Source organism: Lampris incognitus, chromosome 5 (genome assembly GCF_029633865.1).
Source record: "Lampris incognitus isolate fLamInc1 chromosome 5, fLamInc1.hap2, whole genome shotgun sequence".
NCBI lineage: Eukaryota > Metazoa > Chordata > Actinopteri > Lampriformes > Lampridae > Lampris > Lampris incognitus.
Window position 1 is genome coordinate 47279845 of NC_079215.1, and position 25741 is coordinate 47305585.

The 25741-nt window shown below is 43.7% G+C and overlaps 3 protein-coding genes across 11 annotated transcripts in view; 2 read left to right on the forward strand and 1 right to left on the reverse strand.

Annotated features, from left to right (window-relative positions):
• The first annotated feature begins 1807 nt into the window (after positions 1-1807).
• LOC130113418 (nocturnin-like) lies at positions 1808-15914 on the forward strand. Of its 5 annotated transcripts, XM_056281016.1 has the most exons (6): positions 1808-1990; positions 5537-5622; positions 11696-11856; positions 12172-12346; positions 12473-12804; positions 12958-15914. In XM_056281016.1, exons 3-6 carry the CDS (start codon positions 11704-11706, stop codon positions 13480-13482), a joined length of 1185 nt encoding a protein of 394 aa, XP_056136991.1. In that variant the 5' UTR covers positions 1808-1990; positions 5537-5622; positions 11696-11703; the 3' UTR covers positions 13483-15914. The 5 variants fall into 5 exon arrangements, with proteins under 5 accessions (XP_056136991.1, XP_056136989.1, XP_056136990.1 ...); XM_056281014.1 differs by lacking the exons at positions 1808-1990; positions 5537-5622 and adding an exon at positions 9554-9715 and having other exon boundaries at positions 11651-11856; XM_056281015.1 differs by lacking the exons at positions 1808-1990; positions 5537-5622 and adding an exon at positions 9554-9715.
• ccdc175 (coiled-coil domain containing 175) lies at positions 2359-4554 on the forward strand. Its single transcript, XM_056280535.1, has one exon. The coding sequence runs from the start codon at positions 2359-2361 to the stop codon at positions 4552-4554; it is 2196 nt and encodes a 731-aa protein (XP_056136510.1).
• Positions 15915-16505: 591 nt separating the features above from the next.
• LOC130113416 (ETS-related transcription factor Elf-2-like) overlaps positions 16506-25741 on the reverse strand; it is a 21010-nt gene continuing 11774 nt past the window's right edge. For 3 of the 5 annotated variants that reach the window (XM_056281009.1, XM_056281011.1, XM_056281010.1), the window contains 7 exons: positions 22260-22373; positions 21246-21431; positions 20304-20390; positions 19905-20100; positions 19245-19658; positions 18859-19036; positions 16506-18765 (listed from right to left, as the gene is read on the reverse strand). In XM_056281009.1, the coding sequence (XP_056136984.1) occupies positions 18106-18765; positions 18859-19036; positions 19245-19658; positions 19905-20100; positions 20304-20390; positions 21246-21431; positions 22260-22373 (1835 nt within the window). In that variant the 3' untranslated portion in view covers positions 16506-18105. Of the gene's footprint in view, positions 18766-18858; positions 19037-19244; positions 19659-19904; positions 20101-20303; positions 20391-21245; positions 21432-22259; positions 22374-24700; positions 25011-25741 lie in introns of those variants that run through there. The other 2 variants (XM_056281013.1, XM_056281012.1) reach the window with 2 other exon arrangements.

Consider the following 25741-nt stretch of genomic DNA (forward strand, 5'->3'; position numbering starts at 1 on the left):
TGGAGGGCGGTCAGAAAGAGGGAGAGGAGGAGCACAGGCCTGCCTCTTGGTCTGTTTCTCCTACACAGAATGACAGGGATAATGGTTGGTCACGATTGAGTTGGGTTTTCTCCCATGTGCGCACACACTTAAAAGCCACTAAGGAATTTACCTGGAGCAAGAGGCCTGCCCTTTTGTCTGTCTGTGATGAGGCCGTTCCAGGGGGCACATAACACTGCACACAGCTGTGAAGGCAAATGCATTGGTGCATTGACTCACTGGGAGACCAAGGAGGGATGATTGCCATGCCAGGATCCACTGAAGGAAAAGAAGAATGGAAAAATTTGGAGTTGAACAGAGAAAGATAAGAGAGGAAAATGAGGAGAAACAGACCAGGAGACCCCCAAACAGAGTCAGAAGCCTTGCGAATGGTTGCACAGAGGCCATATATGTGAAGAGGGAACGACCATCACTGAACCGATGGGGTTGCCATCTTACAATGCTGTGAATAGTACACATGGCCACTGTAACTCTCTCTCTCTCTCTCTCTCTCTCTCTCTCTCTCTCTCTCTCTCTCTCTCTCTCTTTTTCTCTTTCTATATATATATAACTTTGTTAAAAGAAACACTCAAAGGTAGGGATAGTGTTCGATAAATAAGGAGCAAAATAATCCAGTTAGTCAAGTAAATTCTCTATGATACAGTACAAGCCTGTTTCAGGCTATAAGCAATCATCAGCTGTCCTTAAAATCGTGACAAGGACAGCTGATGATTGCTTATAGCCTGAAACAGGCTTGTACTGTATCATAGAGAATTTACTTGACTAACTGGATTATATACATACTGAAATGTAAGACGCAATATTTTCCAAACAAGTCATCAATTTTATCTATTGAAACAATGCAATGTCCTTATCTCTATATTTTTTCTGTTATGTGGAAGAGATTTTCAGTATAAAAATGTGTAATATATGTGACATTTAGTATGTTTGTGTTTCTATATTTAAACACTTTAAGATCGCTGGTTTTTTAATTATTTATTTATATATTTATCTATTTTACACTTGTTTCCTATTTTTCCATCAGGCGTTTTATATTGAAAGTAGTAACCAGGGACCTCTTGTAGCAACCGTTACTATGGGCAAATTTGTGCGTACACACCATGGAAATTTTTAGCCCCTAAAAATTATCTGACAAACAACATGATGGTTATTTGTAATAGTCTACCTCTTGTAACCACGCCTGCAAAAACATCAGCGCTAGCCAATCGGTGTCGAAATTCATGGGTTGCCCACGTTCTACGTAGATCTCTGGGGCAAACCCCAGGGCTAAAAAATCCCATGGGTGAGCACGCACAAATTTGCCCATAGTAACGATTGAAGTCCAGGCTGGGTTGTCACCAGCGAGCCTAGCTCGGTACTGTCTTTTAGTAACGCTAACCTTGCTACACAACGTCCATCCTGATTTCTAAGAAAGGAAAGTACTTATGGGAGGTCGTTTTATCGACCATTGTCGCAAAGGCACAAGCACATATCAACATAACTTTTGGCGTAATGCTGCAGAGTTCTGCCATAGAATTAGAATAACGTGAGGATGAGCAATTTCCCTGTGTGGAAAATACATGAAGCAAAGAGTGACTGGCATTGTTGAACAGGAAGGTTGAAGTAAATCGTAACGCTTTCATCATGGTTAAGTTGACAACCTGAATCACAGGCGCTGTGATTAAATTAAAGACGTATCTCCTCATATTAGAACAGCCAAGCCCCCCCCCCCCTATGCTAGTGTTCGTTCTATAGCGTCTATCTCTAGTCTCACTTCCGGACACACCAGACTAAGGGCTGGACCTCTGTTGCAGTTGAGCACACGCAGCGTTTCGCACCGTAAAGCTAATGCTGGCTAATGTCAGGTGACTGACGCTGTGTTTCACTAGCTACGACCTCAGCAGGATGCGAAAGAATTGTGAAACCTGGAGGGCGAAGTGAGTTTGTCTTCGGCCCAATTTTGCAATTTCAGGTTAGTTTTGATTTCACCACACTTCGTGCCACTGTTACTATACAGTTGACAAATAGGGGCAGCCAGGATCTCGTGGTTTTCCATATAGCTTGACGTTAAAACTGAAATTAGTTTTACATGTGTGTTAAGCCACAATATGATATTCCTCCTATTTTTCGATCATGCTTGATTTGATAAATCAGTTCGGCTAAAGATGCAACGATTTGGCACTACTGGCTTGCCGTAGCGTAGTTTTCTTCTTCTTTGTTTTTCCAAACGGAAAAAAGCAGGGGTCACCATGACGACGTACCTATAAACCGACAGCGAATTAACTGTCATGATCTCTTCCTCAAATAACGGCCATAAAGTTGCTAATAAAAACGGAGATAATGGCGACTTGCTTGGTTCCTGACTTCCCGGCTGTGATGGTGGCTTTGGAGCATTTAGGAGAATTCGACAAGCAACTGAAAGAGGAAGGGGTACCACTGGATGTTGAGGCCAGTCGTCAGCTGAAAGAGATAACAGCTGCCATCACTGAACTGGAAGCCTCAAGGCGTGCAGTCCGTGAGCAGTTAGAAGTGGAAACCATAGAAAATAGTAAACTTAGACACCAGGTTCACAAGTTTCGAGAGGGAATCATCAAAGAAGTCTTGGGTGATATAGCAGCAGCCAGGGAGTCCAATGCAGAGGAGATGGAACAGCTGCACAATGACCTCAGTGCCATTTCACAGCTACTGGATGTCATGTTGAAGAGACAGGTGGTACTCCACAGACAAAATGCTGATTTATACCAAGAGAGAGGGCATGTGCAGGCCGAACATGAGACTGACATTGTTGCTTTGAACTGTCAACTCAGCCAAAAATTCAACAGCCACATGCAATTGAGCCAGTCTCTGAACCATGAAAAAGAATTAAAGACCTGTACTGCTACAGTGGAACAGAACCATAAAACACTGCAACAAAACATGAAACTAGAAAGGGAGACTTTCACCATAACCAAGGACAGCCTCCTCCGTGAGGTAGACCATATTATTGAGAGAATTCGCCAGCAGAAGCAAGAGAATAGAAGGATGCAGAAGGAACTGGAAGTAGCTTACAGTCATCAGCTGGACAAAGATGGTCGCCTCAAAGAGTTCACCAAACACAAGGCTGATTTGGAGTGCAGTATAGAGAAAAGGTCTGCCTCTCAGGGCCACTGTGAGACACAGCTGAAGAAGGAGATCCAAAAACATCAAGAAATAAAAAGACAAAGAAAGCTCTTAGAGAAGGAGCTGCATGAGCTGAGAGAGTCATTTAGTGTCACTAGTCAATGTCTCCAAGAAAATATCATCCTGGTAGACAATGAGATAGGGGAGACCCAGGCAGTGAAAAGGGTGTATGAGGATTCCCTTGTTAAAATCACAGAGAGCTTCAAATGTCAGCGCAGAGAAGAGGATGAAGCTAGGGTTGATCACCGCAACATTTCACAACGACTGGAGCGACTTGAGGAATGCAGACACTTGATAGCCAAGGACCTCATGGAGATAAAAGAGATGGACGAGGACGTCATACAGCTCCAAGAAACCGGCATCATCAGTGAGTGCCTGTTTCAGAGGAATATTACTGAGTTGCACAGCCAATTGGATACTGAGAAGAGGAATATCACCCACGTTGAGGAGGAGAAGGGGCGGGTGAGTCGCCTTCTAGAGGAGACGAAGAGGGAGCAGGAAGAACAAGTGGTGAAAATCTCCTCAGACATTAGTGAAACCAATAGGACATACCAGGAACTGCGTGAAGAAGAAGTCAGACTCCTGCAGCAGAATCAGACTATGAGTTGTACCATTGACACACTGACTAGCCAGGTAGCTCAGGCAGAATTAGACTACCATCAAATGGAGCATGTATACAATCAGGAAGTGGAACAATACACTGCAGAGTCACAGCACATTGTGAAGAGCAAGGAACAGAAGGAGAGGGAGATGAGGGAGAAAGAGGCAGTACTGATGGAGGTGGAGGCTCAGTTCAACCAGGACCAGGCCACATATCGGACACTAAAAGAACTCACCTCTGATTTGAAGAGTAGGAAAGACCGGCTCCAACTGTCCATTGAAGGGCTGAAGGACTATACCGGCTCTCTTTTACAGCCCAAGGACCAGATGAAGGAAGAGCTGAAAGCCATGCGAGCACGTCACATGGAGCTACTTGCTGATCAGGCTTCGGAGCTGAGAGCCATTGAGATGAGTATTTATGATAACGGGCTGAAACTGGAGCTGATCGGCATGGAAAACAGCAGGCTGCGTCATCGTATAGCACAAATGAAGGAGGGCGTGTCCAATGACAAGAAAGACAAAGACAGACACTTGCAAGAGATTAACAGGCTCAGTAAGGAAATAAATGCCTTATTCGAGCATTTAGTGGAATCCTGGAGACAAGACCTTCTGGTTACCCATGAGTGTAGCAGCAGAGATACCCTTTTGATGGGGTCTATAGTTTCTCTGATAGACCAACATCAGATCAAGAGGCTTCAGCTAGGAAACATCAACACATATCTACAGCAACAAGTGGTACATGTCTGCCAGCTATTTGACTTTAAAACACAACTTTAAGAAAGAGTAGTTCATTCTGTAAATGATGTATTCTGACGATGTCTTGCGTTTAAGTTGAAGATGGAATCCAGTTCAACCAACTTGTAATCAAGGCCCAGTGTCTTTTTTGTGATGGAAGTTTTTATTGTTGTTGTTGTTTTTTTTTACATTTGCTTTCTTTATTGAGGAAGCATTGAATATCTAAATCAAGTAACTGAAATATTGTGTTGACATTGCACAACACATCTAAATCTTTCCACTAAGGTAATCACATATACATTATAAATGTACATACATTTTACATTCATATAGTGAGGTAGAATGATAAGTAATGTAACGTAAACTATATGAATAGTACAGAGAAGTAATGTGTACACAAGAGAACCCAAGATAAGCACATTGGTGCAATATACCCTGGCCAAACTTTCACATAAAAATTCGATCACAGTTTATTATAAATCATTTTCCAACCTCCATTTTAAACCTTCTATGATCCTGATTATAACTTAACCCGCTCTTTACCCTCCGCCCTCCCATCCGTTTTTTTTTACTGCCTCCCTCCACACCACAGTGACCTGAGTTCTTAGTTCTTTTAAATTATAAAATTATAATTCATTCATTATTCATTATAATTCATTATCAATTAAAAATTCATTCATTATTCAAACAGTTTATCCTGCTCTCAGGGTCATGGGGATACTGGAGCCTATCCCAGCAGTCATTGGGCGGCAGGTGGGTAGACGTCCCGGACATGCTGCCAGACCATCACAGGGCCCACACACACACATTCACACCTAAGGACAACTTAGTACGGCCGATTCCACTGACCTACATGTCTTTGGACTGTGGGAGGAATAGAAGAATAGATAATAACTGACTGAGATGTTTTGAACTTCTCATGTCATATTCTTCAGTTTGGCTCTGAAATACTTGTCACATGTCATATATCTTTACTTTTGCTGCAATGGTTTGAATACCAAAATCTTTTTACTTTTCTCTCTAGTTGGTTTGTGGATGAAATTGGATGCCGATTGTGTCTCTCTCACTGATAGTGCCTGCTACCCCACACATGTGATTTGCGCAAACCGAGTGAGTAATATTTGTTTATCTTATTTATTAATTCTTTCTTCCCAAAGTGGAGATTACCCCATCAGTTTGAAGATACTCTGTCAACACCAGCTTCGACCAGCAGAGGGCGCAAGGGTCTAGCTTTCACTTTACATTTACTGTGACCTTGCTGAGCAACAGCCCACCCTCCGTCCTAACGATAACACACATATACACACAGGAAAGCATACATATAGTATATAAGTCCCTCTGTCACACATGAATTAATTCTCGCACACAAGTGGGAGAAAAACAGGGAGAAGGCGGGAGCTAAACGTGGAGCTGAAGGAAAGGCAGCGGGTTTTGCTGGTAAGCAGTCTTACACACAAAGACTATGTGCTGTCACTGAACTGTTAAGTGCATGTGTAATAAGTACAATGTGTGCAGATGTGTGATGGTTTTCAAGAAAAAAAATTGAGCAGTGAGTAAACTTTGTGGCAAGTGTTCGAAATACTTGGAGCATACTATGTTTATGGTATGGTTTACAGCGTCTATTCAGTACCTCTTCTCAATCCAATGTGCAGTGGTGCACTTTTTCCAATTATATCCACCTTAAAAGATGGGCATGGTTGAGCTCTGTGTTCGGCTATTCGGTATTGCAATTGAGTTTTTGGTGGTGTTGGAATGGACATATTTCTCAGATGGGGTGATCACGAAGCCCTCTAGTTGACTTTCTCAAATTGTTTTTGTGGATAGTTTGCACAACTTGCACATTTCAGCCTGGTTACTTATGTTCTAAGTGTATGTTTTTACCATGCACCCTGTGGGGGTCAGCTTAGTTTTATGTGTACCTGGCCCTCTAAAGACATGGGTTTTGTTTACCTCTTGAAAGATGGAAGATCTGCTGTGTATGAAGTGTTTCAAAGAACCTTTTGTTGGATTATTGAGAAGTTCTTTCCATCTCAGCCTAATGCAAACACCTCTGTACAGTATTTCAAGGTGAATTTCCATTAATAAAAGTGAGTTGGCTGCCCTGCTTGTGGTGACTTGATTGAATGATTTGAAAATGTCAAGCTGTCTAGTCCGAGTATAAAGATATATCATGTATCTTCAGATATGGGGGCAGAACGTAGAACGATCTCAGACTCTCCACAAATTGGAAAGGCCACCAAACTTTTTAAAAATGCATAGACTTAGTGTGGTGTATTAGGTTTGGATAGTGTAAGTCATGGAAGGGTACAAAGTCATGTGGTTTTGTTGCTTTATATTTAGTATTTGATATAACAAGCCATGCTGTTTTAGAGTTTGCAGAATTCCCCCCTCGGCTGGAAAACAGCCCCTCATGATCTGCTCTGTGCAGCGTGCACCGCGGTGGGCACCCGGCAACTCATCTGAAGGTCAAAGAGAAGATTAGCAACCAAACACCACAAACTGAGGAACATGTACACACTGGTATTGTTAGATATCACAGAAATATACGCTTCTTTCATTCTTTCCTGCTTTCTTTTTTTCTTAAACCCTTTCAGAGTGCTAGGATTTCATTGAAGGCGGTCAGTCATCATACGATGCTAACGTCCACATAGGGTTGGCTAGCGCACAAACTTGTTCCAGTGCAAACGGGTCACAGATGTGGCAGCTATTCAGTTCTCTGGAAATGTCAATGTGTCATGAGCAGATACAGTGTCTCTCTCGCTCTCTCTGTCTCGCTCTCTATCTCTCTGTCCACACCCTATATTGCTCTTTCAGTATATAAGTATACACCTACTAAGCATACCCTAACAAAAAAGCCATAAGATTGGCTTAAATATACAGATCTTTGTTCTTCTACGTCCCCTTAGTAACGTTCACTAGAGTCATCATACTACAGTGTGTTTAATGAGAATGTAGGCAGCAGCAAGTCCGAAGAACAAGCAAAGTGGTTTTGGTTAGCAGGCAGATATGGCCGTCCAGGCTCGAAGTACACCTTTACCGACTGATACTAAACATCAGCAGCCCAAACTGGGTTCGGGGTCAGCCATCTTTGGGTTTTTTGGGGGGTTTTTTTGGTCATGAAGGGGTTTAACACACCAGTGTTGGTGATGTCTGGGATCTGCTGCATTTCCCACATGTAGCACAATTTCCACATAGGTAGCAGTCAATTAAGCAAAAACGATCCTCTTAAGGATAATTACTTGAAATTTTAAGAAACTGTGCGACGTATTCAGTTGTCAGACTGCCAAACTCAAGCAACAAACAAGCTTGCAAGCCACGACCTCTAGAAGTATTGATGTATTATAATGAAATCCTAAGCAAAGAAATAAGAGCTGTCATTGAAGGTAGAGAGGAAATAAAAAAGTTTATCCAAAGGTACTATTTCAGCTTTTCTGATGCATAATGTGACCAGTAAATATCAGCAGGAGTTACTGAATGGTACTGATTGAAATTATGTCAACAACTTATCCCTCCACTCGCCAGACTTTTTGCAGTGAAGAAAGCAGGACCCAGGCTGGGTTGTGGCCTTTTACACAAGCAGCATTTGTGCACCAGTGTTGAACATGTTGGAAGATGTTCTTGTGTGCTTTGATTTGTTGATATTCACATTGCTGCGTGAAGTCCATTTAATTTGAGTAGAATTACACATAGCTGGGTGTCCGGGAAGCATAGCAGTCTATTCTGTTGCCTACCAACATGGGGGTCGTCGGTTCGAATCTCCGTATTACCTCCGGCTTGGTCGGGTGTCCCTATAGACACAATTGGCTGTGTCTGTGGGTGGGAAGCCAGATGTGGGTGTGTGTCCTGGTCGCTGCACTAGTGCCTCCTCTGGTCGGTCGGGGCGCCTGTTCAGGGGGGAGGGGGAACTGGGGGGAATAGCGTGATCCTCCCACGTGCTATGTCCCCTGGCGAAACTCCTCACTGTTAGGTGAAAAGAAGCGGCTGGCGACTCCACGTGTATTGGAGGAGGCATGTGGTAGTCGTGGAGCAGAAACTGGGACGGCTTGGAAAATAGGGTAATTGGCTGGATACAATTGGGGAGAAAAGGGGGGGGGGTCAAAAAAAAAGAAAAAAGAATTAGACATATCTACTCAAGAGATACTGTCAAGAATGCTGTGTAATTAAAGAATATGCACTGCGTTAAGATTGCATGCTCAATGTGCTGATTTAAAAAAGCCTCTGATAAACATTAGCGGAATTCAGTAGTGATTAGAAATTACATCGCTGATTAACAAATCTATAGTCCGTATCGTGGACTGGCGGCCTGCCCAGGGTGTCTCCCCGCCTGCCGCCCAATGACTGCTGGGATAGGCTCCAGCATCCCCGCGACCCTGAGAGCAGGATAAGCGGTTCGGATAATGGATGGATGGATGGATGGTTAATCCGTATCTGCCAGTGCGGGTTTTCAAGACAAAACGTTCAAGGAAAAATACTGCACTCGGAAAGTACACCGTGACTTAATTCACTGCTGACAAGGCGTTACATTGTGACCAAACCTAATGCAAGCCAGGGAAATTATTGCAACACAGTGATCCGAAGAGCCACATTGTTTAGCATGCCACTTGAGTCATGTGAAATTGAGTTAATGTCCACTCTGATTCTGTCATTTGTGTGTGTTTTGAGAGAGAGAGAGAGAGAGAGAGAGAGAGAGAGAGAGAGAGAGAGAGAGAGAGAGAGAGAGAGAGAGAGAGAGAGAGAGAGAGAGAGAGAGCTAGCAAGTGAGGTTAACTGTCAGGATTGTGGGTATTTGAGCTATTGCTCAAAATGGTTATCCAAGGCTGTTGGCAAATTTGCCGATGTTGTGAAATTCACACCCACTGTTTATGTGCGTATGTGTGTCGGGGGGGGGGGGGGCAGCAGCGGTCTGTCAGTGGCACATGACCTTTAATGCCTTATTGGCCCACTGACGTCTACACCGTCTAATCTCTCTCTCTCTCTCTCTCTCTCAGAGGCTTAAAGGGAGCAGTGAAGGTTTTTTTTTCTAAGTCAGAGCAAATTGAACAGAGAGAGAGGACACATCTGCCGCTCTGGTTTTGCAGCAGAACACCTGTGGCTTAGCAAAAGGCTTTAATTCAGCGTCTCGCCTGACGTTAACGTGTCTGAGAGAAACGCCACTAGCAGGGTACAGACTGGATGTAGCAGTGGACTATAATGGAGGACATGGGTGAGAGGAACTTCTTCTTTGTTTTCTGCCTAGATTGGGACACCATTAGATCTGATGTGTGGGTTTGGAGCTCGTTGGTACGTGAACCCTTTTTCAGCATTTAAAGTCATGTGTTGGCACAACCTTGTTTTGAGATTAACAGGGTTTTTCTTAAAAAGGAATGAAATGGCAGTAGTGTTTTGTTTTTTGTTTCTGTGAGTAGGGATCGGTGTATCTTGATCGTGTGTAGTTGAGTAGACAGCTGGATTTATGAATAATAAAAGCTACAGCCCGGCCGGCGGTGGTGTGTGTGTGGGGACGTGGCCTTTCATTCAGAGAGTTTTTAAAGCGCATGCAGTCGCACAAAGCGTCACTTATTAGGAGTCGTGTGAAGGGCAGCTGTTTATGAAAGTTATCGGTATTTCTCTCTCTTGCACAAACACTCTCAATCACTCACCTACACACACACACACACACACACACACACACACACACACACACACACACACACACACACACACACACACACACAGGTCTTTATAATCCATTGTCTGAATTCTCCATTTATAGTCATGTGGTCATGTCAATTTTATTTCTGTAGCCCAATATCACAAATGTGGTCACGGATGTGGAAGGATCTCAGTGGAGAAGATCGACAGCAGCATTTATTTGTTCTGGCCATAGAAACTAATTATGAATTCAGCTTTAATAATTCCTAAAACCGGGAAGTTTTTCTGTGTGTTGGTGTGTGTGGTCATATCGATACTGTTGAGCTGAGGGGGTTCCTTTTTAGTTTGTCTGTTTCGCTGCCCTCTACTAAAACCTTCCCATTGGAAACTGTTATTAATACCATGCACTGTTAACTTTAATATAATTACCTTAATTCCTCTGCAGGCTTTGTTACTTACTCGCCTCACACTGTGAGCCTGAGCCAACTTTTGCATTCAGCTAATTTGACCCACTTTGGTTTGACCCAGTGAGTCAGTTTTCTCAGCCACCATGTTTAATAGTCATGCCATAGGCCTGCCCACAGGAACAGATGGCGTCTGCATGCATCCGTGTGTCATATGTCATTGCTCGTTACCAACAGGCGCTTTGTCTTAAATGTGTATTAAATCAGCAACTGACAGTTGTCCCCCTTTCAGTAGAAGTTATTCACTCCCTTCAAATCGTACTTTCACCCTAGAGCTGCTCTGTACTACTAACTGTGTCTTCAACTCGTTTTTTTCCTCTTCATTCAAACACAGGTAACTTAATTAATTAATGGGTAATTCCATCCGCTCTCACGGGGTACCACTCAGACACGTTTCTATTTGATTTTTTGATCCAGGGATCAGTGTTTGATGTTAGACTGAGTCCAAATCCCCAAGACATAACCATTATGGGCGTCCAGGTAGTGTGGTGGTCCATTCCGTTGCCTACCCACATGGGGCTCACCGGTTCAAATCCTCGTGTTACCTCTGGCTTGGTCGGGCGTCCCTACAAACACAATTAGCCGTGTCTGCGGGTGGGAAGCCAGATGTGGGTATATGTCCTGGTCGCTGCACTAGCGCCTCCTCTGGTCGGTCGGTCGGGACTCCTGTTTTTGGGGGGCTGGGGGGAATAGCGTGATCCTTCCACACGCTACGTCCCCCTGGTGAAACTCCTCACTGTCAGGTGAAAAGAAGTGGCTGGTGACTCCACATGTATCGGAGGAGACATTTGGTAGTCTGCAGCCCTCCCGGGATTGGCAGAGGGGGTGGAGCAGTGACCGGGATGACTCGGAAGAGTGGGGTAATTGGCCAAGTATAATTGGGGGGAAAAGACCGTTATAATTACAGATACAGTGCGTTGAGTTTATTTAATGTTTGTTTTTATATCTCTCTTTCTCTTCTCCATCCCTAATCTCACCCAACTTTCCTTCCTTTTTACTCGCCAAACCGTCATCCAACACACATACAACACACCCACTCATAGACTTTACTTCCCCTTCTTTGCTGCTGTCTCCTTGCTTGTCTCCAGCGTCTTCGATGGGTGGTGGAGGCACCAGGCTGTGCAGCCCCCTAACTCAGAGCCTCGGCTGTCGCAGCAGCAGTAGCAGCAGTCGCTCGCTCCCTCTTGCCCAGCCACACCTGGACCCTTGCCAACAGCCAGTCACGGCCCTGGACCAAGCTTTCTGTCAGGTGACCAGTCTGTTGTTCTACCACCACCACCCCCACCACCCCACCCACACAGATTTTCTGAAGTGATCCAAGATAAAAATGAGCGAACACATATTCACCAGTCACTATCCACCTAATTTTTCCTGGTGGTGGGGTGGGGAAGAATACATGATTGTCTTTTGAGGTAGAAAATACCAACATTTCGGGGTTTTAAAATTGGCCTGGTTGAAAGTTGGCCATTAGTAGCATTTGCTGAGAAGCACAAAATTGTGTGCCTGAATGTATAATGTTGGACTTGACAGAGAAATAAACAATGGCTGTTGTACGTTGTTGCAGGAACGGCAGGGGCCTGATGCATTTCCCCCTGACCCCCTGGAGCTGCTCAGAGAATGTGAGGAGGCCCTTAAAGATCGACCCCCTCGCTTTCACAGGAACTTCATCTACCCAAGAGATGGAGAAAAGAGCCCCGGCAGCCAGATCAGGGTGATGCAATGGAACATACTGGCTCAAGGTAGGCTACTTCCATAGCTTTTGTTATCTTTCCTACACATGACTTGTATGGAAACAATGCGATAAATGGGCTCAAAATGGGCTACTTACTGTTCGCGTTTGTTCTCCATCTGTTTCTGTGCTTCAGCGCTTGGCGAGGGAGTTGACAGTTTTGTCCAGTGTCCCCCAGAGGCCTTGTGCTGGTCCCAGAGGAAGTACCTTATCTTAGAGGAGATCCTCACCTACCGTCCTCACATCCTATGTCTAGAGGAAGTAGACCACTACTACGACACCTTCCAGCCAATTCTGGCAGGCTTAGGTTACAGCAGCAACTTCTGCCCCAAGCCCTGGTCACCGTGCTTGAATGTCGTTGGCAACAACGGTCCTGATGGCTGTGCGCTGTTCTTTGACCAATCACGCTTCGAGTGCCTAGATAGTGTGAGCGTACGCCTATCTGCAATGTTGATTCCAACTAACCAGGTGGGTAATGGTTAGAATGCCTCACAACCAAATGTTTTAAAACATTGCATTCTGCAAGATAACTCTGGCCAGCTCATAGAGATACTATAGGAAGAAAGTTGGGCACTATTGATTTTTTTGTTTTTTTGTTGGTACACTGTTCTTCTGCTGCAGGTGGCTGTCTTGACAATGCTGCGGTGTCGAGCTACAGGGAGACGTGTGTGTGTGGCAGTGACCCACCTGAAAGCCCGCACTGGCTGGGAGCGACTCCGCAGCGCCCAGGGCTCCGACCTCCTACGTCATCTGCAGAATCTAATTCAGCACAGCTCCAGCGGACCTACAGGGCCTTTGGGCATTGACTCAGACACACCTCTAATCATTTGTGGAGATTTTAACGCAGTCCCAACTGAAGAGGTGTACCGGCGCTTTGTCTTGTCCCCTCTTGGTTTGGATTCAGCCTACAAGAAACTTAGTGGAGATGGTTTGTCGGAGCCAGAGTACACAACGTGGAAAATCCGGCCCGAAGGGGAGTGCTGTAGCACACTGGATTACATCTGGTACACACAGAGCAAGCTAAGCGTCGAGGCAGTTTTGAATATGCCCACAGAGGAACAGATTGGGCCAAACAGGCTTCCGTCCTTTAATTATCCATCTGACCACCTCTCTTTGGTCTGTGACTTCACCTTTAAGGAGGAGTAAAAGACAGGGAGAAAAGGAAGGTACATTTTACTGAATGGAGATATGGGATAACGGCTACCTTTTGGTTGTGTACTTAAAATTCACAATGTGAACTGGGAAGGAGGTAGCGGATGGCACTTGAGTTGTAGGACCAAACACTGCAACAATTAAATCCTACATCCCTTTTTCATCACACTGAACATTAATACTGCCTTAATACAGTAAATTCCCCAATCAATACACAGCAGGATGTGGTGCAACAACTCCTGTGCCATAATCCAGTGTGAGCACAAAAAAGTAAATGAAAGCAAAACAAGGGCGTTAAAAGAATATGCAAAACCACACACCTCACTGTCATAAAACTACTGGTCCAAGAGAAAGGTAGACACAGCCTCTAAACAAGCTGATGTAGTTGTAACGGGGTTGACTGAGGCTACATCAGTCGGGTTATTCGGTGGGCACCAGGCTTCACCAACGTTTTGTGGGGCGAGGCCACAACTTTAGGAGACTCGACTTTAGTTTCCGAAAATCCTTCAGCTTGGTGCCCAGCATCACACAACCATCTCTTAGCACTGGTTGACGTTCTACTAATCTATGATAACCTGTATTTAATATAAAGCTTGATGTTATCTTACAGTCTTGCCTACAGTCCTTTCAAACCTTACTACTACTGGATGTGTAATTGGAGCTGATCAGGGTTAAGAGATAAGATGCAGGACTCAAACACTGCAAAAATTCAGCTCTGCCTCCCCTTCTTGGTTTGTCTTGAATGAACACTAAACCCATCTAACATTCATCTTACCTGTAATACCATGTACTGCATCCATTCAATTGATGTCAGTCAGTACACGTGTAAAGAGTCCCTGTAGCGCACAAAGCTTTTCCCTTGAGTCCACTATTTTAATGTATTGTAGTTTTACTACTACATCTACATGAAGTTAATGCTTAATGGTTTAGATTTCCGTCAAGAATGTCCCTTACACAGGCTGGGTCCTTTAAACACACTGGAGATGGTCTCACTATAGATTTGTATGTGAAGACCCTTTCACAGGATTTGCAAATTGTATAACTGAGGTGCTATCTTTTTTTTTTGCCTGCATGTAAATTGAAACTTTAAAATAATCTCTTCTATCGATATCACAAAAAAATGGAGGGTGGGAGTAATGTTTTGGATATTTTTACGACTCAAAAAAAGGTGACGTGTTTAACTTGGTAAGTTGTGCTGTAATATTTGTGGGGCAGCGTTATATACTGCTGACGAACAAGGAATCTATATTCAAGGACCCCGCAACAAATACAGTATCGCTGTGGCGAAGGGCCACAGACAATTTGTAGGTCAAGAGCGTGGTGGGGGTCACTGGTTGTGATGCACAGTAATGTATTTGAGTGCTCTTTGGAAAACAGACGTCATGACGACAGCCAAACAGATGTCAAAAGTTGCAGAGAGCAGCATCAGGATGTGCAGATTGCTGCACCCTTCAGACGCCTTTCAGCAAGCGCTGGTTTCAGACGGTCTGTCCCTACGTTGAGCCTCTGTCACTTCAAATCACGAATAAACCTGTAAATGCTCATATGTTTAGTTTCATGTGTTTATTAGAGAAATGTAAGCCTGAAAAACAGCAGATAAAGCTGGAAATAAAACCAAATAGTACTTATGCACACTGCCGGTGTGTGCAGTAGGGCAAATAGGAAGATATTTTTCAACTATGCTTGTATATTAATTTCCCCCAATTATAGTTTCTGCTGTATATTTTGTATCAGTTATCTACACTTTGAGCTATACAACACAGCAAAATGTTGCCTGGCAAGATGACTCACTGTTATTGCTATCTGTACTTTCCAGTTGTATGACATGAAATTCAATACCTCCTGTCCTGACCTCCTCTGCGGTCTCTGCGTCGTCAGAGCAAATCTCGCTTCCAGCTGGACTCACGGTGCACCCATGACTGGATTTTACAATGGGAGCACAGATGTTTGCTTTGCCTTCTAATCCTGTCACACCCTCGTTTTGTGGATATGGAGAAATCGCATGGAATTATTTACCTCCAGTGTGGCATAAACGAAACAATGAAATCTGTGCAGTCACAACCCATATGCCAAACATACAACCCAACCACAGAAACAGTCGGCACAGGAGGACAATGAAATGCAAAAAAAAAAATAAAAAATAAATTCTTTGTTGTCACTAATTAAAAATTAAACTTTGCCCCAGCTCTGTTAATTCTCTCCATATTTGGTCGCAAATTTTGTTCTGTCTGGAATCTTGGCAGATTTACCAATCTGGTATCAAACCGTTTTTATTATGCAACATAATCTGCCTACTTTTCTCTCGCTTGCTTCTGTGTGAACATCATTTATGGAAAGAATATTGTGCTACAGGGCGTCCAGGTAGCATAGTGGTCTATTCCGTTGCCTACCAACATGGGGATCCCGGTTCAAATCCCCGTGTTGCCTCCGGCTTGGTCGGGCGTCCCTACGGACACCGTTGGTTGTGTCTTCGGATGGGATGCCGGATGTGGGTATGTGTCCTGGTCGCTGCACTAGAGGCTCCTCTGGTCAGTCGGGGCACCTGTTCGGGGGGGGACTGGGGGGAATAGCATGATCCTCCCACGTGCTACATCCCCCTGGTGAAATTCCTCACTGTCAGGTGAAAAGGAGTGGCTGGCGATGACTACCACCCGGCACGTGGTAGTCTGCAGCCCTCCCTAGCTCGGCAGAGGAGCAGCGACTGGGAAGGCTGGGAGGAGTTGGGGTAATTGGGTGGATACAATAGGGGAGAAAAAAAAAGGGGGGGGATCCCCACCCCCCCAAAAAAAGAATATTGTGTTACAATCCTGACAATTGTTTTTACCTTACTGACAACAACTGTGGTGATACTGATAATCCCCTTGGCGTCTGATAGCTCCAAATCTCAAGAGATCAATTCGGGATGAAGGAGTCGCCAATTTTGTCATGTTGGCACCTTTCCCACTGCTCAAACGAAAAAGAAAAGAAAAGGTAAGGCCTACCAACAACAATCATTAAATTAGGCAACTACAGAAGAGTTGCCGATGTGGATATTTGTGTCGACCAGCGACAGGTCATCAGAGGGGACGTGTTAGGGTGAAAGTCTTCAGGACTGTTGCACTAAGAAACATAAGAGAAACATAAAATTTAAAGTTTCAAATATCTTTTATATCTCGGTAAAAGCTACTTGAATACACTTTGAAACAAGTACAACAAAATAGAATATACTTCAAATGTTGAATATACAAACAGTTCAGTCTGAACACGAGCAACATTCTCTCTCATATCCCTCCTTTTAGTTAACCAAGAAAAAGCAATAGGAAATGTACAGGTAGGGTTAAAAAAAAAACCACAGTTAGAAAATTAACACCCACGAAACTTTTTTTTTTCTGGAAAAAAAAACTTTTGACTTGGACTCCATAAGTGTGCTGATATTCTCCACGCCACAACTAAACTGAGTGGATCTACAACATCTCCGATCTTGTATTCATCTAATAATTCAGCTCAGGAAGAGTAATGATTTCACTTCCTGTCCACTCTGCCCTTTACCCATGAGCTTACACACATCTGTAAGCCTGCGTGGATTTTAAAATGGTTGTGGTAATGTGCACTGTTGCGCATATCGATGCTTCAGGGGAGAGAGCATGAAGCCCGAGAGCCTACTTCAGGGAAACGAAAAGATTCAAGAATTCCATGAGGGCAATATCCCAGTTAAACCTGGCAACTTATAAGCAGGGAGATTTGTCCGTACAACCCCAGAATGACAAACCAAACCAGGAACACCCTGCAAAACGAGAGCATGCTGTAGATCCGTCACCAGAGAACTGTGAGATTCAATTTATTTGACCATTTAAAACCCTGACAGAGGCAGCAACACTACAATACTTTACAAGTTTCCCTAGTTTCAATAATACTGTGACTGGTACAAAGTATATAAAAAAAAAGTTTACTATACAGAAAATACAAGGAAAAAGTTCAAAATTGAAATCTAAGGCTGTTTTCTCTTTTCGTTAGCCACATAGACACCGAGATATCACCGCCGCTTTCCCCCGCAGGTTTCTCTCCCCACGTCAGACTTGTGTAGCACCAGCCGTACAAGATCCCCACAGTGACATTCAAAAACAAAATCACTGATTATCTGCGGAGGCAAAAGAAAACCCAAACAAAAAGTTCTATACAAAACCACGTCTTCCTTATATCAGAGTTTCATGTTGGTTTTAATTCACGTTTGGATTGCTTCCAATTACTTGCAACATTTTGTAGTGTTTCAGCAGTTCTTTTTACAGTTTTTGTCCATGTTTGGAGTTTGAAGTCAGTAACAGCAGCCCATAGAGAGGTTGAAATGTAGTGATCAGGGTTGGTCCCATTACCTTCTTGGTGTTGTCCCTTTGGTGGGTCTTTGTGTAGGTTGGGCAGGTGGGTCGGGGTGTACACAATACATTTATTGCGGATCGGAGCATGATCTGCTAAGATCAGAAATGGGGCAGGTGTGAGGAAAGCTTTAAAGGCTTAAAAAAAAAAGGAAGGTGGTGGTGGAGCTCTGAGGACCCAAGTCTTATAGACTTTTTTGCTGGTTGTAATTAGGACAAAAAAAGAAGAAAAAAAGGATTAGGACTATACCAACTACCCCTCTGGATCTCAACACTCATGTTCCTCTGTCTTTAAGACAAACATGGGGACCTCAGCCTCGTCTATTTTGACAACAGCGTTTGATTTTTCCGTTTGGGACAGCTTATGGACTTGAATGGTTTGGAGCTGGGCTTGCTGGTGTTGGACTGCCACTGACACTGGTACCTGGACAGCCTGGACCTGGACAGTTCCAGCTTTCTCCATCCCCATTCCTCCAGCAGCAGGAGACAATCCACCTATCACCAGCTCCGAGCCCTTGATTATGCCGCTGACGATCCGAGTCTGCCCTGCCACCGTCTCACCGGCTGTCGATACCGTAACCACACCTGCCCCCCCACCAACACTTCCTGGTTGCGACACCACCAGAGTCGGTTGTTGCGTCTGATGCTGCTGTTGAGCTGGCACGGCCAGTCTCATCACAGGTGTTCCCGGAGCGACACTGACAGGAGCCAGGGTCCGGACTGTAAGGGGTCCCCCGAGGAGATTGATCCCTGCTGAAGAGGCCCCAATGCTGGGCTTGGCCGAGCCAGTTGCGCCGGCAGTTGTCTGGAGCTGGCACTGGGCTAACTGGTGGGCAGGTATGGTGATGATCTTGGCCAGCTGGACGGTGATCTTGTCTCCGTTCTCTGCTGTGGCAGGGACCATGGTGGGGATAGTCTGGATTACAACCTGGAAATGGAGGTTAAAATGAAAATATAGTTATTACAAAACCTTTTAGACCACCCAGTATCAAACTGTGAAGTAGTTGCCACATTTACATACCTTCTGCTGCGAGCTGTTGCTGCCTGTGGTTGTACCAATCGGAGAAGCACTGGTAAGGAGGGTGGTGTGACCATGTGCTCCTGTTGTTCCTGACGCCTGTTGCACTGCAACTGTGGAGATCTTCTGACCCAGCGATGTTGTCATTACAACAGGAACCTGCATGGCTACCCGTACTGCCCTGTTCACCAAAGGAAAGGGAGGTCACAGTTAGCATACCATCAAAACTGGAAGCAGATGTTTTTTGAAGGGGAAAAACACAACAAAAACACACACTTAGAGATAAGATAGATCGACGCTCATGCTAAAGGCATCAGCAAAATGATTTTTTTTTTTTTACTACACAAACAAGTTTACAAATCATCTAGATAAGACCATCTGTGTCTAACCTGGGCCCAGAGGCAGTGGGGATGATGGTAGCGTGGGAGTTCTGTTTCTGGCTTCCATCTGGTGCCGCAGAAACAGTCACTATCCTTGGAACCCCCGCGGCCACTGCTGCCCCTCCCCCTGCTGCCATCTTGCCACTCCTGGCGATGGGAGTGTGTGCTTCACCACTTCGGTTTCCACCTCGCAAGATGTTTGGCTTCTTAGAGGACGACAGCTCAGTCACTTGGAGCAGCATGTCAGATGGCGGAGGAACACGCTCATAGGACACTGCAGTCTCCGAGCCAATCAGGTGGTCTGGACTGGGCACATCTGCCTTGTCATCATCAATGATAACAATGTTTTTGGGCATTTCTTTGAACTGGTAAACAAGCCTCTGGCCTTCAACCTTGGCCAGGATGCCACGCTGGTAGTAATACCTGAGAAATAGAGAGGATGACAGGTAGTGGTCAAGCCTTAAGTTGTGAAGGATTCATTTGAGAGGTCATTTGACTTCTCACCTCCTCTTTAAATCATTTTGTTGACTATCATGAAATTCTTGTACCTAGTGGCACCATTGGCCACACCAGTTTGAGAAACTAAATCATCCCCAATTTTAATTGTTAATTCACATGCATGAGATCATGACCGCGGACCTTGTTCACAGACATGCACATTCCACTTACCTAAGTGCCCGCCCCATGGTTTCATAGTTCATGTCGGGTTTGTTCTTGTGTTCACCCCACAACTTGGACACAGCCTTGGAGTCGACTAGTTTGAAAATGCCCTTCTCTCTCTGCGTCCACTTGATGTACTTGGGACAGGTGTTCTTGTCCTGAAGGAGGTCCAACAGAAATTCCCACAGATAGGTGGTATTACCTGCTGGAGAACAAACAAGAGTTTAAATGCTGCTGATCCATCCCTTTGATTATATCTAAAGGCAACCACCAGCAGGAATTTATAGTTTTGGCTTGCTGTGAGTGGAAAAATGGAACAGAGGAATAGAACACTACAAGTACTCCATAACACCTACTGTTTCAACTATGTCATGCAATCACATACTATGTGTAGATATAGTCATATACCTTTCCCCTCTCTTGGCTTTTTCTTGATGCCTAGGTCTGATGAGACGTTGGACATGGCTGACTGGTGTATCTTTGGCCTTCGTCCAGCTAGAAAGATAATTAAAGTTGAGTCCAACAGGGATGAGAAAATTGCCATCAAACAGGACACTTACTCTTTGATCAAATAACATTTTAAACCTGACTGAGGGAACAATTTTAAATTCTACCACTAGATGGTGGACTTGGTTTGGCTCAAGGTTGACACTATTGTCTTGAATCTTTTGGTTTAAGGTTTGTAGTCTGGCTCAAGCTCAGAATGGTGAGCCAGGAAGGAAAATTAAAATTACCCCGATAATCACAGGGTTCGTACATTTATACAATAAATTTTTCTATTCAGACCTTTCTGACCAAATGTCACTGTTAAAGCTGAAATCTTCCCCCCCATTAATAAATAGTTATTTTATCATGTGGACCATGGAGTCAGGTTACCTAATATCAACTTGCATCTTTACCATGGTTCGAGATAATCCCCATATACTGCTGTTGAAATTTTTGACTGGGAGGGTGCAGCGGCAAACATTCCTACTTAAGCAGGAAAAAGGACTGAAACATGAGGATTTGGCGATGCTTCCGTTGCTACCAATTCTATGATCAATACTACAGTAGAACAGTATTCTAACATAGTGTCACATATATGTGAGATTGCCTGTGTCAGTTTTGCAGTTTTTACAGTGGTGGGAACTGTTTAATGCTTAACTGATGGCACATAAGCGACAATGGCTGCCATACTTTGTTTACAGTTCTCGCTGCCAGAGAGGGACAGATCAGGAAACCATGGCTTTCAGTTTTAAATTAGTGCCAACTTGTGCTCATTTCTGTAATTTTTGAGCTATTCTGCAGCTTTTAAAATCGCTACTAATGACCAAGTTTACACTCTATGCAGTTTTTTTTCCATCAGTCTACCTTTCTTCTTTTTTATGGGCTCATGGTCAGGCTCTGCTTCAGGCTCTTCTAGCAAGGTAACCATTTCCTCATCCTCCTCACAGCAGTCTTCCGTCGATACCTCTACCACCGTCTCAGTCATCACATCTGGACGCATGGCAGCGTGGAGGAAGTCGGGTGTTGAGACATTGGGTGGGATAAAAACATCTGTATGCAGCAGGGGATGAAAAGGGGAAGAGATGTAAGTGAGGTCTGATCTGGGTGTAAAAATATTAAAGGCTCACTTTTGTCAAATGCTGCTCTAATGCAATCAAACATTTCTCATTAAGTCTACATCTCCTTTATGTGATGGTTTTAGTTGAAAAATGCATATATGCTATGTTCCCAAGAAATTGGTCATTGGGCAAACACAACTGAAGCACAAGTGCACAGATAAGTGACATAATAGCATAACCCTGTGATGAAGGCTCCCCAAGGCATAACCAATATCAGTGATGCATTACTACATTACTGTTTGAAAATTGACAGGGGTGGGACTTCACTAAAACCAACCCCTGTGTAGATCCATTAATGTGGCAGAATAAAGAACTGGTAGAAAAAAAATCCATGTGGTTTAAGGGAAAAAAAATCAACAAAAACCTTGTTTAACAATGTCAGTGCTTAATAAGGTCCCCTGATTATGACAGGGGTTTATTCATGAAATTACACATGAATACATTCAATTAACAGTCTTTGGGAGCTATATGCAGTATAGGCAGTTTGAAATGTGAAACTGGCCATTTCATAATATCTAATTAAACCCTCATACAGGTTTACAATACAAACAAACATTAATTTGACAAATTAATCACTTTGTTTGAAATACTTATCTGTTTGAATATGAGATGAGCGTAAAAAGATCAAAGAAATTCCAAATGAATCACTATTGGAGCTATGATAACTCCCTTAATCGATATTTTGGATCTATGATGCAATAATACACTGTGCTGTGTTTTGTGTAAAAGCAGATTCCATGGATATGTGTGTGCGTCTCACCTGGGCTGCGGTCTCCTCTGATGCTGGATGGCGAGTCCATGTGTAACAGAGCCTCAGCTGCCTCGATGGTCTTGTCAGAACTATAGATACTGCTGCCATGGACAGAAGCTTCCACTGTGGTACACACATAAAAACCATCAGAAATACAGTGCAAATATGAGATCTGAAACCAAAAGGACTCAGTTATGAGGCTTTTAGTAAAGTCTTGTTTACCCTGCATTACATTCCTAGCAATTATATATTAATTACTTCAAGGTTGCTTTACTAATTCCCCCCCCCCACACTGCTGCTGCAATTAAAAAGTGATGTAGACATTACTCCACACACACTCACCAAGCAGCTATTTGGCGCCCCCTAGTTAAACGGCCACTATCTGTTAGGTAACTGACCAAATCCAAACTTTTGCACTTAACACGGGACAGTGTCCATAGTGCACACCTGCAACAGTTTGAATGGTTTCATCCCATCACCTCCTCTCATTACCTACACTGGTTGCTGTAATTGGGGTGGGTTGTTTTCAGCACACAAAAATAAAAATATGCCCTAGGTCTTAGTTACAAGCAACAGGGTCAGAAAATCCACAGAGGAATGCTCAGTGGACAGGAAGACTCCCAAACTACAACGATTACAAATTGTGGAGAACAGAAAAGTAACTTCAAAAACGATGGGTTGTACGACAGCCTGCATCCAGCTCATGTTTAACCTCTGATCAAAGAATGGTTAGGATGGCGTTTTGTATAACTAGCTTTCAGTTGTAGAGGTTATGGGACACAGCCCATCTGGCACCATGAGAACGAACCTAGGGCACCTGCTGTTGCTGTCAGTCACTTGTTGGAGACATGAGATCCCATTACACCCTACCCTGCCCTTGTTTGGCTATCTGACTGCGGCAACAGGCATGGCATAGTGGAGAGAAGTGAGCTATCTTTAGACTATCCAACATATTTAGCCTTCCATACAAATTTACACCACACACTACAGCAGAGACCCTATAGGCTGCTGAAGCCAGGCAGGAGTGCTTTAATAAGCCCACCAATAGGCAAAAAGCTAGAGAGCCTTATGTTGTGTTGATCTATACAGGTGTATTGTATTAGTCAACCTTTTGTAACCGTTTGATTACTATCTCATTTAGTTCAAAATGCTTCTGGCTGCAGCAACTGAGATAAAATATAGTCTAGGTGATATTTTTATTATCTAACATTTTTAATGAGTATGCAAGTTCATTTTGTCACGGTTTGATTAAGAGGGGTACAACACAAGATATAGCGCAGGACGGCGCCAAGAAAAGCAGCAAGTCCGACAAAAAGTAGTGCTGTCCCGTTTGACTTCCGTGTTTACACTCCTCATCATTTCCCTCCAGTTTTCTTCGAAGACGCACACAAATCCCCCGTCAGTCAACACTTTCTATGTATCTGATTGGCAAGTCCATTGACCAAAGGCCCACCCTCCGCGAAATCTCATTTGTTCCCTGAAGACTTCCAGTTCCCCATGCACACCATTGGAGTACTCCATCTGTCAGTCAAATATATACCCCGCCCTAACTCGTAACAATGCTTCCGCCATCGATATGGCCCAAAATACTTGGTACTATTGCGATTAATACAAAAACAGTGTTGATCACAAGCTACACACGCATAATAATGTATTATGATTTTGTCAAATACCACAAAACTTGCACTGCTCGATTACTAAAACACCGCTTCAAGTTAGTCATATCCTATGGCAAGAAAGCCAGTCTCGCCAGGCCAAACCACACGCAATGATTTAAGGAAAAATAAAACTAAACGATGGCAAAGAAATACAGAAAGCAAACCACTAACATTTATTCTGCAAAAGCATTTTATAAAAGCATGTACAGCTCATTACGGATAGCGTTTTGAGATCTGACTGACCAGTGCTCCGTTATCCATCATCATATAGCGATTATTATATTCCTAAATTTACCAAACGACAAAAACAGTGACACGCACGGCTACTGGGGAGAACACGTGGTATAAGTGATAATGTGTGATTTGATGTCTGCGAATGTCCGCGAACAACAAAGTGTTGGTCAAAATAAATCCACATGTCCTTCCGACTCAGACAGCGTGGCAAAGACGTAGGAAAGACAACATCTTTACACTTCCTGGTTTCGCAGACCCGAACTACAAACTGTTTTCATGAAGCACGCTGGGGCGGAGGATATTTATTACACTCTGCAGCTGACAATTCGTGCACATAGATATCAATCCACAGCGCTTTTGAAACCAAACGAAGGATTTTAAGATTTTAAACCAAACCACCGCCATGCAGGTTGCTACCAAGGTGATCACTTCCTGATTGCCCTCCATTACTCCAAAACTACTCAGCGAATTGGGTTACTGCGGTCGCCATTAAATACAGACACAACGCGTTAAAGTTGGATACCAAGTGGACCTAAATAATAAATTCCGGTACGTTACCAGCTCTGATTAGCAGATCGAGTTGATTAGCGGGCCCCTCATGCAGTGAAGTCGCCATGTTCTCCCCTTGCTGCAGATTCACGTTGACACTTCAGTCAATTGCATTGGAAACCACTAGCTCAGATCAGTCCGCCGCTAAAGGAAATCTCCTCAAATTTAACCAGACGCAACACAGCGGCAAGGATGTATGCTTCCGCTTCTACACACAGGAAATCCTTCGCACTCCCCCTGACTTCGCTTGCGTAGAGAGGACGTCAACAAAACACAGGGATGGAGCTCATCTAAAATGGAAACGACTGCGAGATTAAACGATTGATGATTGTGAAGAAACACGTTACCACGTTAAACGTGAGTATGATTTGCCGTTATTTAGCAGTCCGATGTATAAAAATCTAAGGTGTAATTACGGCGAGAAACCAAGTCAGATTAATTTAGGGGCTTGACTGGTAAAACGAATAAACTTAACTAAAACAACCCTGCTCCACACTTACTATTGTGACTAGGACGGCAAAATAAATAAATAACATAAAACGCTTCTATAGTCCTATACATCAAACGCCACCTTAATGACAATGTTATACACTAAAGGTGGAAACTGTTGTTTTTTCCCTCAAGATCAAGTGACATCGACAAAGCAAACAAGTAGAAACTAGGCTACTATAATTTTCAATCAATTCACCTCCCACTGATACTTAATAAAGAAATAAATCATTCAAAGTTTAACCAGTTCTGGCACATCCCTTCCAAAATTCTCAGACCAACACTTTCAATAGTTTTTTTAAATTCTGGGAGTTATGCTGAAGACCTGAATGATGGTGCATGAAGGACATCTACTTGTAATTACTACACTTACAGCTGGAGCAATGCAATTTAATCAAGCACAATAGAAATGGCTAGTTGGACACCTAAAATGTATAGACTTATGTTCAAGTAAAAAGTACTATCATCACTCAAAAATAAATAAATAAATATAATCTATCAACCAGCCGTTATTTTTATGCAGTGGTTTCAGGTGCACTTCAGGGAATATATCCATTTGAC